This window comes from Oryzias latipes, chromosome 19, assembly GCF_053564925.1.
Source record: "Oryzias latipes strain Hd-rR chromosome 19, Olatipes_Hd-rR_3.1".
In the NCBI taxonomy this organism is placed as follows: domain Eukaryota; kingdom Metazoa; phylum Chordata; class Actinopteri; order Beloniformes; family Adrianichthyidae; genus Oryzias; species Oryzias latipes.
The window spans coordinates 19,384,397-19,396,940 of record NC_136255.1 but is presented as its reverse complement, the minus strand read 5'-3'; the positions used below and the strand labels follow the sequence as shown (position 1 = coordinate 19,396,940).

Sequence of the window (12,544 nt, the reverse complement as noted above, 5' to 3'; positions counted from 1 at the left end):
TTGGTTTTCTCACTTGAACGCAGCTCTTATAGCCACACATCTCCACTTTAATTCCTTAATCCTATATTATGACAGCTCTTGTAGGATTTGTCCTGAGTTTCTACATTTAGCAAAAAAATAAAATAAAAAAAAAATAAACAGGGATTGTTTTTGAAAGGAAATCAAACTTTAAAAAATTAAAACGTATACTTTTCAATTTTCCTTTTACACTTCAGTCTAAAATGACAATACTAAAAATGTGAATTAAAATTAAAAAACATAATAACAATAAGAAGAAGAATATTGCAGTGTCACAGTGTCATGGCTTGGAAAGATATATCTCGTTGCTTTAGTTCTGTGCAAATCTAAATTAATGTTTTCCTCAGAGTTTCGCAAAATTCAACAAATGCAGATCAGGTTGGCATTTTTTCTTCAGGCAATGTTATGGCAGAGTTTAATATTTGATGCTTGGATATCTTTCTTGGTCGTTTTGCCAAAAATAGATGAATTATCTCAGCTGATTAATCAGTTATCTAAAATCACTGCCCTTCTTCATTTACAGTTTTTTAGGCCAACATTCAAACATTTTTATTTTTGAATTTAATTGGTTTTTTTGTCTTTTCTAATATAATATTAATTTAAATATGGATGAACATTCAAACATTTTTATTTTTGAGTTTTAATTACTTTTTTATGTCTTTTCTAAATTTAATTAAATGCAATATGGATGAACTAAATGATGAACTAGCATTTGTTTTTGCTTGAGAAGATGTCATTTTGGTTCACAACTAAATATCTGGAGTTACTTTATTTTTGTCATACACATACTTTTACATAAAAAATACTTCATGAATATCAACGTGAGTGAATGTGGGAGTCTAAAAAGGACTTCGATCACATCACTTGACCTCCGATTTTGATTTCAATCACAAAAATGATGTGGTACGCAATAACCGCATCCAAAATTTGTTGCAGCCCCACTGCGCGAACAGCTCTGAGGTGACAAGGACGCGTGGATCTTTAGAGGAACATCAGGAGGAGGCGGAGGGCGGGGGAGAGGAGGCACGAGAGGATGGAGAGAGACCCGGATGCTGATGCGAGTGGAGCGAAGGAAGGAGGAGAGAGAGAAAATATCGATTTACGGCAATAAAACGGAGCATCATCCGAGCGGCCTTTACCTGGAGGTTAACTGTAGTCAGAAAGTGAGAAGGGGGATAAAGCAGCGGACAGCGGCCCTTCGTGTTTTCTCACCTGTGCACCCGCCAGTGACGGAGGAGGACACGCCAAAAGGAGAGCGAAAAAAGATGCTGTGATCCGCTACTTGCAGTGATGTAGGGAGGCAGAGACGGAGCAGAGGCAGGGATGGAGGGGGGGCCACTGTGCTAAAGATGGTTGTTTGGAATTTAAAACGCCTTTCGTTCGGAAATATTGCGGGGATGTGGCGGCGGACTGACGAATTTTCGGCTTTGCTGAGAAACTTCAGGCGTTGTCCGCTCTTTTGACAGCCGCTAGCAGAGACGTTGAAGCTAAAGCTAGCCTCGCTGCTGCTGTGTGGGAGAACGGTGGCGAGGCTACCTAAAATAGCATGGAGTTCCACTTGTAAAATAGGCCCAACAGAGAGAATAACATTGATTTATTTATTTTTTTCTGCGCGAGCGCTGTCACGCCACACGACGCAAACGCCTCTTGGGAGTCCTAGTTTGGACATATTTTAGGCGCGTGAGCAAATTATACAAATAATAAGCTAAACCAGTTAACCCAGTACGTCACCGTCACAGCCATTCCTCTGCTTTATTTGAACTAGCTATTTGTGTTAAATACTTTAGGATGTTTAGCATTGATCAGAAAACCAGAACATGTAGCTTGGTTTCTTTTGCAAACCCCAGTTTCCTCATTTATTTGCTGTAAATGTTGGACTTGTGCTGATTTACATGTGACATGGTAACCTCAGAGGAATCCCTGTCCTAAACCCCTTCTCCCCTGTAACAACCCCTGTACAAATCACAGTAATCGCAATAATAGCAGTGCAGTATTAGTTCTATTTGTGCGTTAGCCTTCAGTGAGAGCAGTATGAGTAAGGAACTGTCTCTGAGTCAGTCAGCTCAGTATGTCGGGCCCTATCGTCTGGAGAAGACTCTGGGGAAGGGGCAGACAGGTGAGCAAAGAATAGTTTTTTGCGCTACAGGATGTATAAGATGTGTCAGGCTTATTTATGCTTCTTCGTTTGGTCTCCATAGGGCTGGTCAAGCTGGGGGTCCACTGTATCACGGGTCAGAAGGTAGCGATCAAAATAGTCAACAGAGAAAAGCTGTCCGAGTCAGTCCTGATGAAGGTACAGTGGTTGCAACTCCTATTTTCTACTGTCTTGCTGCGTTTACGCAAACCAATTCTTAGTATGTTCTCACTTCTCTCGTCTGATGTTAATTAACCCCAGCTCTGATGATTCAGAAATGTCTCATACTTGCTTGTTGCTTTGGTGTCTTCACATCTGTCTTTTTTCTGTCTCCTCTTCCTCTGCACAACTAGGTTGAAAGAGAGATTGCCATTCTGAAGCTGATAGAGCATCCGCATGTGTTGAAGCTGCATGATGTTTACGAGAATAACAAATATCTGTGAGTTCCTCAGCGCCTTTAGACGAGCCCTGTTCCTTGCATGCTTTCACGCATTTATATTTAGATGGGTTGTTAAAGACTGACGCGTAGATATCCATCACTTTTCAATACATTTTTTGATTTAAAGCTTGTTTGGTTTGGTAAACGTTGAGGCAGCCCATGATTTTATCAAGAAATGGGATGTTCATAACAAGCGTTTCAGGCTGGAAATACTTGTGAATCTTTTTATTCTTTTCATTATTCTAAAGTTTTAATCCCACTATTTTACCATTGTAATTTTTTTGCTAGAATTTTCAAAAAATGCAGCCGAAACTTAGAATATATTTAATACATTTTAAATCAAATGAAAGCTGAAACACAAACAACAACAAATGCAGAGCAACAACAATATAGAAAACTATCCATAAACATCGTTTTTGTTCTATGAATAGATGTAACTCTGGGTAAAACAGTCAAAAACAATATCATGTATTATTGTGTAATTGAACAACACAGAGATCAATAAAAGCCTAACTGGTCATTTTGATAAACATATTCAGTTTTATTGTATTCATTTTTCTTTTTGCTGTTTTTGGACAGTTACCTGGTGTTGGAGCATGTGTCAGGGGGGGAGCTCTTTGACTACCTGGTGAAGAAGGGCCGGCTAACTCCAAAAGAAGCCAGGAAGTTCTTCAGGCAGATCATCTCTGCTTTGGATTTCTGCCACAGTCATTCCATCTGGTTGGTTTCTGTGCCAAGTAGTGATTCTTAGAAGGAGGTTTGGTCTCGTTCAGGGTAAAGATGTCTTCCCCCGCCGCTAAATTGCAAAGCATTTTCGATCCCTCCCTTTCAAATAATTACACGAAAAATTCAAGTGTCAGCTTAACCAACATAAAAAGAGGAAATCTTTGAATTTGACAACCTCAGCTATGAGGTTCCATTAAAACAACAAGCTACAGTGATTTGTTATATAAGCATTAGTAGAATGTCTTGTATTTTCTCTTCAGTCACAGGGATCTAAAACCGGAGAACTTGCTCCTGGACGAGAAAAACAACATTCGGATCGCTGACTTCGGTATGGCCTCCCTACAGGTGGGGGACAGTCTGTTAGAGACCAGCTGTGGGTGAGTGACAGCTCTGGCTGTTAGCATTTTTATGGAAACGAATCCATTGGAAATGGTTCAACAGCAGCCATATGAACACAAGAAAAAAACAGATTGTCATCAAATCTTTTGTTACTGCTGTTGTTGAAAGAGTCTAAAAAATGTGTAACCATGAGGATGTTTACTGGTTTTGGTTGCAGATCACCACATTATGCTTGTCCTGAAGTTATACGGGTGAGTGCTTTGATTTTGTGAGATCCTTAACCATTGTTATATTAAATAATAATGCAGTTGAATTGATAATTAAGAACCACATTCATTTAACTGTATGCACTGACCATCAGCCCACAACAAAAATCATTTCAAGAGTAATTCAGAAATCTCATTTAAGGGTAAAAATGTGTTTTTTTTTCTTTGTCAGGGGGAAAAATATGATGGACGGAGAGCGGATGTGTGGAGTTGTGGGGTCATCCTGTTTGCCCTATTAGTGGTCAGTGTGTTTCCAATTTTTCTTTAAATGTGACCTTCTTTTTTTTAATCAAACATTTTTTCTGTCCTCTCTCCTTTGTCTTTCCATCCAACAGGGTGCCCTGCCTTTTGACCACGACAATTTACGCCAGCTCCTGGAAAAAGTGAAGAGTGGGGTATTCCATATGCCTCATTTTATACCCCCAGACTGCCAGTCCCTGCTCAAAGGCATGATTGAAGTCAACCCTGAAAAAAGACTTACGGTCTGTGAATTACCCCATAATCCCTGGTCTCATACAGAGAAATTTCAAAGAAGTCCCATTCTGTCATATTCATTCATATATTTCAATATAATTTAAAAAAAAAAAACTGCTTTTATTGTTCTATTATTATTTATTCCTTTTTGTTTGGAATATACTATTCTTTCCAAGAAAGCTTAGAAGAAGTGCCATAAATTATGCAAAAATTCTGTTTGCTACAATGACCGAGCAGTTCTGACGTGTTCTATTTATGGCTTAAAGAGGACAAAATTAGATATGTTTTATCTGAAGAATGATAATTGTGTCAAACGCTTCATAGAAAGCATAAAAATCTAGCAATCAGGAGTCGATTCCTACAGTTTCAAAAAGGTGATTATGCATAAACAGGTGGGTTTGTGTGAGTTTGATCTATTTTCTGTAGGTGTTGCTTTTTCTTCTGCATTGAAGTGTCCTGTTTGCCCAGCCAGCACCGCCTGCTGGCAAATGCTGCATTTTTAAAAGTGTTAGGACAGTTACTTCCACATTTTGGAACTGCGTTCATTTTTTTTTTCCTGTTGAAAGTTAAGTTGTCTAAATTTACTTTATCTGACAAAACCTACCAGCACAGCAGCACCAAAAGCTGCTAGCGCAAATGATAAATAAAACCAAAAACAAGAAACACAGGTCAGACGTTATCCATGTTAGAAGTAGTTTTAGTTCTTACTTACTGCTAGTGTGTCTTGTTGCCAAATGTGTTTGAAATCCCCATCACCGTTGCAGCTGTTTACCATCCTGGGTCAGTTAATAAAATTTGTAGAAATTTAAAGACAGAAAAAATAGAACTATTTGCTCAGCACAGTGACCATCTGGCCGTTAACAGACTGTAGAAATAAATGGTCCCATCTGCTCTGTTTCCCCTTACAGCTAGAGGCGATCCAGAAACATCCCTGGTATATGTGAGTATCGCTTTAATGCTGTAGCGGTTCTTTGCTGTTGGGACAATAGGTTCCCTCATTATGCACCTATTTGGTTCCAACATGTGTCATTGTATGTGTGCGCGCTCACAGCGGTGGCCGTAACGAGCCGTGTCCCGAGCAGCCTCCTCCCAGACGAGTGTGTGTGAGGCGCATCCTGTCTCTGACTGAGCTGGACCCAGACGTGCTGGAAAGCATGTATTCACTGGGATGTTTCAGAGATCGAGTCAAGCTTACACGGGACTTACAATGTGAAGAGTGAGTGTGTTGGATCTGCTAGCTTGACCACCGTGTCAACTGTGTGAACATACCCACAATACCTGGAACAATAATGCAGATGAATCGTCCAGTGTGGTTGGCAGCGATAAAAACATTCTGTTACCAAATTATTAAAGTCATATCCAATAATGCTTTTAATTGAAATGAAAATGTTCACATTTTATTATAATATACAAAGTATTTTTTTGTATGACTTGTCTTTTGTACATTTAGTCTTCAGATTTTGGCTCTCAAAGTAGAAATGGATATGTTTTAGTTAATTTTTTTGGACCTGAGATTTTGTTCTGATTGTCTTTTTTCCTGTTGTTTTGTGTCAGAGAAAACCAGGAGAAGATGATCTATTACCTATTGCTGGATAGAAAGGAGCGATACCCCAGCTACGAAGACGAGGACTTACCTCCGCGCAATGACGTAGGTCAGTCACTGAATGGCAGGATGCACCTACTTTAAAGAAGAAGATTCTTTTCTCGGTTTGTCTCTGAAAAGCCATCATATCATCGTCTTTGAGTGGGAAGTCTATCTAAAAGGATCCTTTACACATTTGGGTTCGTTTTTATGCAATAGAAAGATACCAAACAAAGACACCAAAGATAGCAATGATCACTTTTATTAATAGGGAGCAACTTTTTTTTTTTTATTTCAAGTGAGTTTTTTTTTCCTTTTGAATAGACTAATATAAGACCACTTTCCAACTTACAAAATTAATCAAGCATTAAGTAAGACAGCCAAAAGACACAGATTTAGTGTAAGCTAAAAGCTGTAACACAATTATGGTGGAATTCATCAGCAGACCCTCCTCGAAAGCGCGTCGACTCTCCAATGCTGACGCGCCATGGCCGCTGCCGACCGGAGAGGAAAAGCTTGGAAGTGCTGAGTGTTACAGAACAGGGGTCTCCTACCCCACCCCGCAGGGCTTTGGACACAGCTGCACACAGCCAGAGGTACAGTTCGAGTCACATGCAGACGCAGTATGAGCTCTATCAAGAGCACACCAAGTCTTCTTTAGTGTAATCTTTGCCTGGGCTTTTGTCTTTCAGGTCTCGCTCAGTCAGTGGAGCATCAAGTGGTCTCTCATCCAGCCCTCTTAGCAGTCCCAGGGTAAGATTGGGATTGGTGGTTAAAAAAATCCATCTGATACCAATCATATTCCGAACTAAAAGAGTATAATTGATATTTCTTTTCATTGTAGAAATTCTAATTCTGGTAAAGCTAAGTCAATGTTACAGTTTGTCTCATGAAAAGCTCAAGAAAAGAATACTTTACAAATTCTCCACAGAAACACCTTCACTGCCACTGTTCTCTGTCTGTATTCCTAACACTGTCACTGTCTGTCTGCCTCTTAACTTTCATATGCAAAGAAAAGTCAGAAAACAGCTAAAGAATCTTTCTTGATCGTTGCAATCCCATTAAGCACATTCACTAATCACAAGATGCACTCTTCTGTCATTGAGCATGATATTCATTTCCATCCTTTCTTCATTTTCCGTCCCTTCTCTTTCTTGTTTTCCATTTCTCTCACCCCCCTCGACCCACAAACCCACTGCTCCCCAGTCCTATCAGAGCCCCGTTTTCACTTTCAGCCAATCAGACGTCACCTCTTCCACCGCATCTCCTCTCACAAAGGAGTCCAAACAAGGAACGGCCACCACTCCTCGCTCGCCTCGGGCTCACGACAAGCCCAAAGCACCCTCCAATCCCAAGACCCAGACCCTGCCCACCAAAGGACCTGCCGAACGGCCCCATCTCCAGCCCATCAAATCCCTGCCTCTGCACAACCCATCCTCCCGCTCGCCCTCACCTTCCCCACTCCTTTCACCCATTCCCCGTTTCTTCTTCCCTTCATCCTCTGTCCTGAAGTCGGTGACTAAGAGCCTCTACCCAAACTCTGCCCACTCTGTACCACAGGTTACTCCCCAGGGCTCTCCGCTGCCCACACCGTTGGGCACCCCTGTCCACCACCCTCACCACCCTTCTTCTACCCCGCCTTCCTCTTCTTCCTCCTCGTCCTCCTCGCGGGCAGAGGGAGGGGGTGGGGTGGGCTCCTTGTCGTTGACCCCGCCCTCCAGTCCAGGAGGGGGAAGTGGAATGGCGGCCAGCAGCTCTGCCCACTGGAGGACTCGCCTGAACTCCTTCAAGAACAACCTTTTGGGTTCTCCCCGGTTCCATCGCCGTAAATTACAAGGTGGGGGCTGCGGATATACTCCGCAGTTTGGTCCCAGGTCTCTGGTCTCATGTGTTCTATGTATTGAACTCTACATTTGCTATCTCACCATAATAGTCTTTTGGTTTAACGTTAAATGTTCTTGATAGACAGTATTTTAACTCATGTGTGTCTCTTAGTTCCTACATCAGAAGACATGTCCAGTCTAACCCCAGAATCCAGCCCAGAGTAAGTGTTGCTGCTGCTGCTCGTACAGCGTGAAGGTATTTCAGCAATAAATACATGTGTGTCTGTTGTTACATATATTTTCCTTTCTTGGTACAAAGGCTAGCTAAGAAGTCGTGGTTTGGGAATTTCATCAGCTTGGAGAAAGAGGAGCAGATCTTTGTTGTGATCAGAGACAAACCTTTAAGTTCTGTTAAGGCTGACATTGTCCACGCTTTCTTATCAGTAAGTATGTGCGATGGTCTGTCACTCTGCTTGTTTTGTGTGAGGCATGGCCTTCAAGGAGACAAGAATTCACAAGCATGTTCATACTACACACCTCATTTCTCCATTATTTCAGTTTTCTCTTTTATTTCTATTTTTTTTTATCTTACTCACTCGTGGCACGCAGATGGATCACTTTGCTTTCACCAATGGCTCACTCTTTCTCTCTCCTCTCCTCACCCTCACCCTTTGTCTCCCTATACTCACGTTGGCCCCCATACCTCTCCCGCCTCGTAAGTCTGTCGGTCTCTCTGCTTCTTCTCTGTCTCCCCACCACACAGATCCCATCTCTCAGCCACAGCGTCCTTTCGCAGACCAGCTTTCGGGCCGAGTACAAGTCCTCCGGCGGTCCCTCCGTCTTCCAGAAGCCCGTCAAATTCCAAGTGGACATAGCTTTTTCAGAGAGCGAGAGGGAGCGAGACAGGGAGAGGACAGAGAGGGAGGGCAGGAGGGAGGCAGGAATCTACAGCGTGACGTTCACCCTTATATCAGGCGAGTACAGCATGGAATTGTGAAAAGCCCCAAAGAAAACAATATGGTCAATATTAATGTCCTTGTTAATTCATAAAGATTATAAATGTAAACCTTTTTCTGAAAAACCTATAACACAGTTGGTCAGTTTTAATGTGCTTTTAATTGATTTGAAATGGTTTTTCAAAGAAAGGGTTAATTTTCTGTTTTTACAAATCTAAACAGACTATAATTTGTTGAAGAATTATATTCTAATAAATATAAAAATAGGAGTTGATCTTTTTCCATAGTGTTCCCAGTGGTCGTTTGATTATGATTAGGCTGTTTTTAGCTAAAAATCCATAAACGTGGGTCGTTTTCTTGGACATAGTATCTGCAGAGCGGCAGTAGTTCATTAGAAATTTGCCTCTAAATTGTGGGCGAGACCTTGGTGCAAAGCAACCCCGCCCCTCTTCCTGTCGTGGAGCGAAATGGGAAGTTTGTGACCCAAATATGTATGCCGCAAATATGCTTTTTTTAGACAGCATTTTTTCATTTGTTCTGATTCACAACTATTTGAATAATGATATACTCAGAAATGCAATTTTAAGCTTCATTTTATTTTTATATGGCCTCCATCATCAGAAAAAGGCTACAAGAACATGTTAAAAACACCAAAAGCACAACGTGGATCTTTAATTTATTAGGTAAATCATCTAGCTATACATGCTTTAAAAATAGAAGCATTTTGGATAAGAATGTTGAAATCCAAACCTAAAGGATTTCCAGCTGGAAAGGAGTTCCACGTTGGCACTCATGGTCTCCTTTATTTTTGGGAATTAAAAGCTTGTGTCGCTGTTCATTTTTCTGCAACACCAGGCCCGAGTCGCAGATTCCGACGGGTGGTGGAAACGATCCAAGCTCAGCTCCTCAGCTCTCATGATCAACCGCTGATGCAAGTCCTATCTGGTAAGACGGCTTACACACCTGTCCAAACAACAGAGCAAGAATGAAAGGACTCGCTCCTTTTACTCTTTAATGTACTCAATTAGCTCTTAATAAATAGAAAAATTAGCCTTTTAGTCTATAGTTTTTTAAATAGGAGATTTTTTTGCATTTTGTGAGTTTACCAAAGTTTTCCTACACATATTTACTTCAAAAGACATGAGCCGCCGTCTGCAACAAGACAGAGAATAAAAAATACGACATCCTTTGATGTTCACCGCACACTTCTACATCGACAGTGACTCTCCCGTCCCCCTGTACAGATCCCTTCCCAGATGAGAAGAACAGCCGGCCCCACGGGACTCCCACCCGCCAAAACTCGAGGCGCTCTGAGGGTGGGGGCGACAGGTGCGAGTGGGGAGACCGAGCAGATGGCGGATGCATAGGAGGAAGCGGAGGTGTTCTGCAGCGCAGAGGGTCAGCAAAAGAGAGAACCCGTCTGCTGTCCTCGAACGGAACCCAATCCCAACCATAGGATAGAAGACCAGGCTGCAGCGGGCTCCAACCAGAAAAGACTCTGCGTAACTTCATTTCCAAGTACCCCTGCAAGCTGTGAGCTGCTATTCTTCCTTGACTAAGTTACTAACGTTGTTTGACTCTAGCAAGGATCGAGCTTTTTCCTTCCATCAAGCTTTTTTTGTTTGATCTTACGGATCACCAGGATCTCTGTCCCACATGAGAAAGAAGAGGTGTGGAACCAGCCTACAAAGGAAAAAGATCACATGGACGGGCATTGCATCATAGACACAGCTTCACAGAATTAACTGTATCATGAAGTGCAACTGTGCATGCCAGTTAGCAAACCAGCTTGCTAAAGGATGCTGACATGACTACATAGGCTAGTCTCTACTTTGAGGAATCTGGCGCCAAAAAAATGGATGGCTCTGTGGTGGTTCTTTAATTTACTCTTTAAATTAACCAATGCGCTTGTATCAGAGTTAAGCCTCATGCAGACAGTAGTCTAAACACGACAGGAGAATCCTTTACCAACACCAAATGAATGAGAGAATATGAACAAAGATCCAGTTTTTTGTTTCTAGAGAAACTGTATCTTGAAATAACTGAAGTCTCTCTCTCGATAAAAACAAAACCAATGAAGTAAGCTAAGTATGTGAATGTGAAAAAAACTGTATTTAGTTGGTATTTCTTTTTCTTTTGAGGATGTTTTTTTGCACAGTGATTACCATAGAGACACCAGTTGAAACACTTGGAAAGAAGGTCTATCATGCACCTACAGTATATGCAGGTATTTGCTAGAACCTCTACTTTATTTATCATTTTGTATTTCCTTTTTACTCAAAGATTACATCCAGTAATGGCCCTCTAAGTTTGCATTGAACCACCATCGATCTGTGATGTTTTTATTTGATCAGGTATGTGAACATGACTATATGAAAAGAAAACATCCGTGAACCGTTTCATGAACTTCATCGGAGCTGTTTGTCCCCCAGACTGAAAAAACAAACAGAACTCCTGGACTTTGGATCGAACAAAAACCACCTTTCCTGTCAAATCTGTCTCCTGTTGCCATAGTGTCACACACTGACTTGTAATAAAATAAAAAAAACAACACACAAAGGAATTTTATTAATGGACATTTTCATAATGCCGGACTTGAAAGACTTGCAGCATCGATTCTGTGTTGGAGAATACATGAAAGTGGAATGCAAGCCTAACCCTGCTGTCTTCACATCGTTCACCAACAAGCCAAGTAGTTCATAGCTGCCCATCACTGAGTGTTGCACCATTCTGCAAGCAGACGTAGCAACTTGGACATTCATGTATTCCTCCAATATTCTGTAAGACCAGTCAGTGTTGTTCACCAGTCTTCCATACAGCACAATATGCAACAAGAGTGCAGGATGTTTTCAGAGCACTGCTACAGGTCCGCTTCTTTCAGCTGCATTTTAATTGTAACTATTTATTTATTTGCTTATTTATTTATCATGTGGTTTATTTTGGTTAACACGGTACATTTCATGCCAATATCGTGCATGGATCAAACGGAAATGACAAAAAAGTCCTGTTGGGGTTCATCCCTGATCAGTTAGAAGTGAATCGTATACCTCTTGTGTGCACTTCCTTCCATTTCAAATGATTTTGCACTCTTTCTGTTGTCGACGATGCTCATCTGCATCATCTCTGATCATGTTTCAGATAGATTATTAATAACTCAAATAAGGCCGACTTCAACTTCTCCGCCAATGCATTATGAGCTGAATGTTTAGCCATTTTTGTCTAGCCCAATAACATTGAATCGATCATCCGAGTAAAACCCAAACACATTATTTCTCACAGCTAATTTGAGATATTTTGCATTTTTGCCTTGTTCCTTTGATGTGCCTGTCAGCCGCTTCACCTCTGTTGTGTTGTCTGTTATCACAAGAGAAAACGTACAAAGTTGTTTGCCTCACTGTCCATACACAATTTCTATTGTTCACCATCATCACGTTTATTTAGTCACTTCCACTTCCCTTTCATTGATCCAACTCTGGCTAAGATTGTAAACTATTCTCCATTCATAAAGGTTGCTAGAGTAAGGTGTTAAAAAAGAAAGGAAAAAATATGTCTGTAAAATAATTTAAATATAAAAAGTGCACTATGATAACTATTGCCTGTGATTAAAAAATAAAATTATGATTAAATTGATGGTCAAAATAAAGACAGTTCCCCCTTATTGTTATGATTACAGTAATAAACTCTAAGTTTATATGTGTGTCTATTCAGTTTGTGGGTTATAATGATTTGTTATCTTCATATCTTATTTGTTTTTATTTAACATGGAGCTCTAAAATAATCTAATTTA

General features: G+C 40.8%; 1 protein-coding gene across 6 annotated transcripts; it reads left to right on the top strand.

The window, feature by feature from the left end:
• The first annotated feature begins 1,052 nt into the window (after positions 1-1,052).
• brsk1a (BR serine/threonine kinase 1a) lies at positions 1,053-12,400 on the top strand. 6 transcript variants are annotated; one of them, XM_011488073.4, is made up of 19 exons: positions 1,053-2,134; positions 2,217-2,311; positions 2,506-2,591; positions 3,171-3,311; positions 3,578-3,694; positions 3,874-3,907; positions 4,095-4,163; positions 4,258-4,404; positions 5,305-5,336; positions 5,448-5,612; positions 5,951-6,048; positions 6,424-6,574; positions 6,671-6,731; positions 7,539-7,815; positions 7,974-8,022; positions 8,121-8,244; positions 8,565-8,775; positions 9,613-9,702; positions 10,002-12,400. In XM_011488073.4, the coding sequence occupies exons 1-19, from the start codon at positions 2,050-2,052 to the stop codon at positions 10,211-10,213; spliced, it is 2,244 nt and encodes a 747-aa protein (XP_011486375.1). In that variant the 5' UTR covers positions 1,053-2,049; the 3' UTR covers positions 10,214-12,400. The 6 variants fall into 6 exon arrangements, with proteins under 6 accessions (XP_011486375.1, XP_020567652.1, XP_078794018.1 ...); XM_020711993.3 differs by having other exon boundaries at positions 7,185-7,815; XM_078937892.1 differs by having other exon boundaries at positions 7,185-7,815; positions 8,522-8,775.
• Positions 12,401-12,544: the final 144 nt, after the last annotated feature.

What these genes read in the sequence shown, in the direction of transcription:
- brsk1a (XM_020711992.3), top strand. Translation starts at nt 2,050, where the DNA reads ATGAGTAAGGAACTGTCTCTGAGTCAGTCAGCTCAGTATGTCGGGCCC. An exon ending in CAGAAACATCCCTGGTATAT is followed by an intron (nt 5,337 to 5,447) that starts GTGAGTATCGCT and finishes GCGCGCTCACAG; the next exon opens with CGGTGGCCGTAACGAGCCGT. An exon ending in CCATCGCCGTAAATTACAAG is followed by an intron (nt 7,816 to 7,973) that starts GTGGGGGCTGCG and finishes TGTGTCTCTTAG; the next exon opens with TTCCTACATCAGAAGACATG.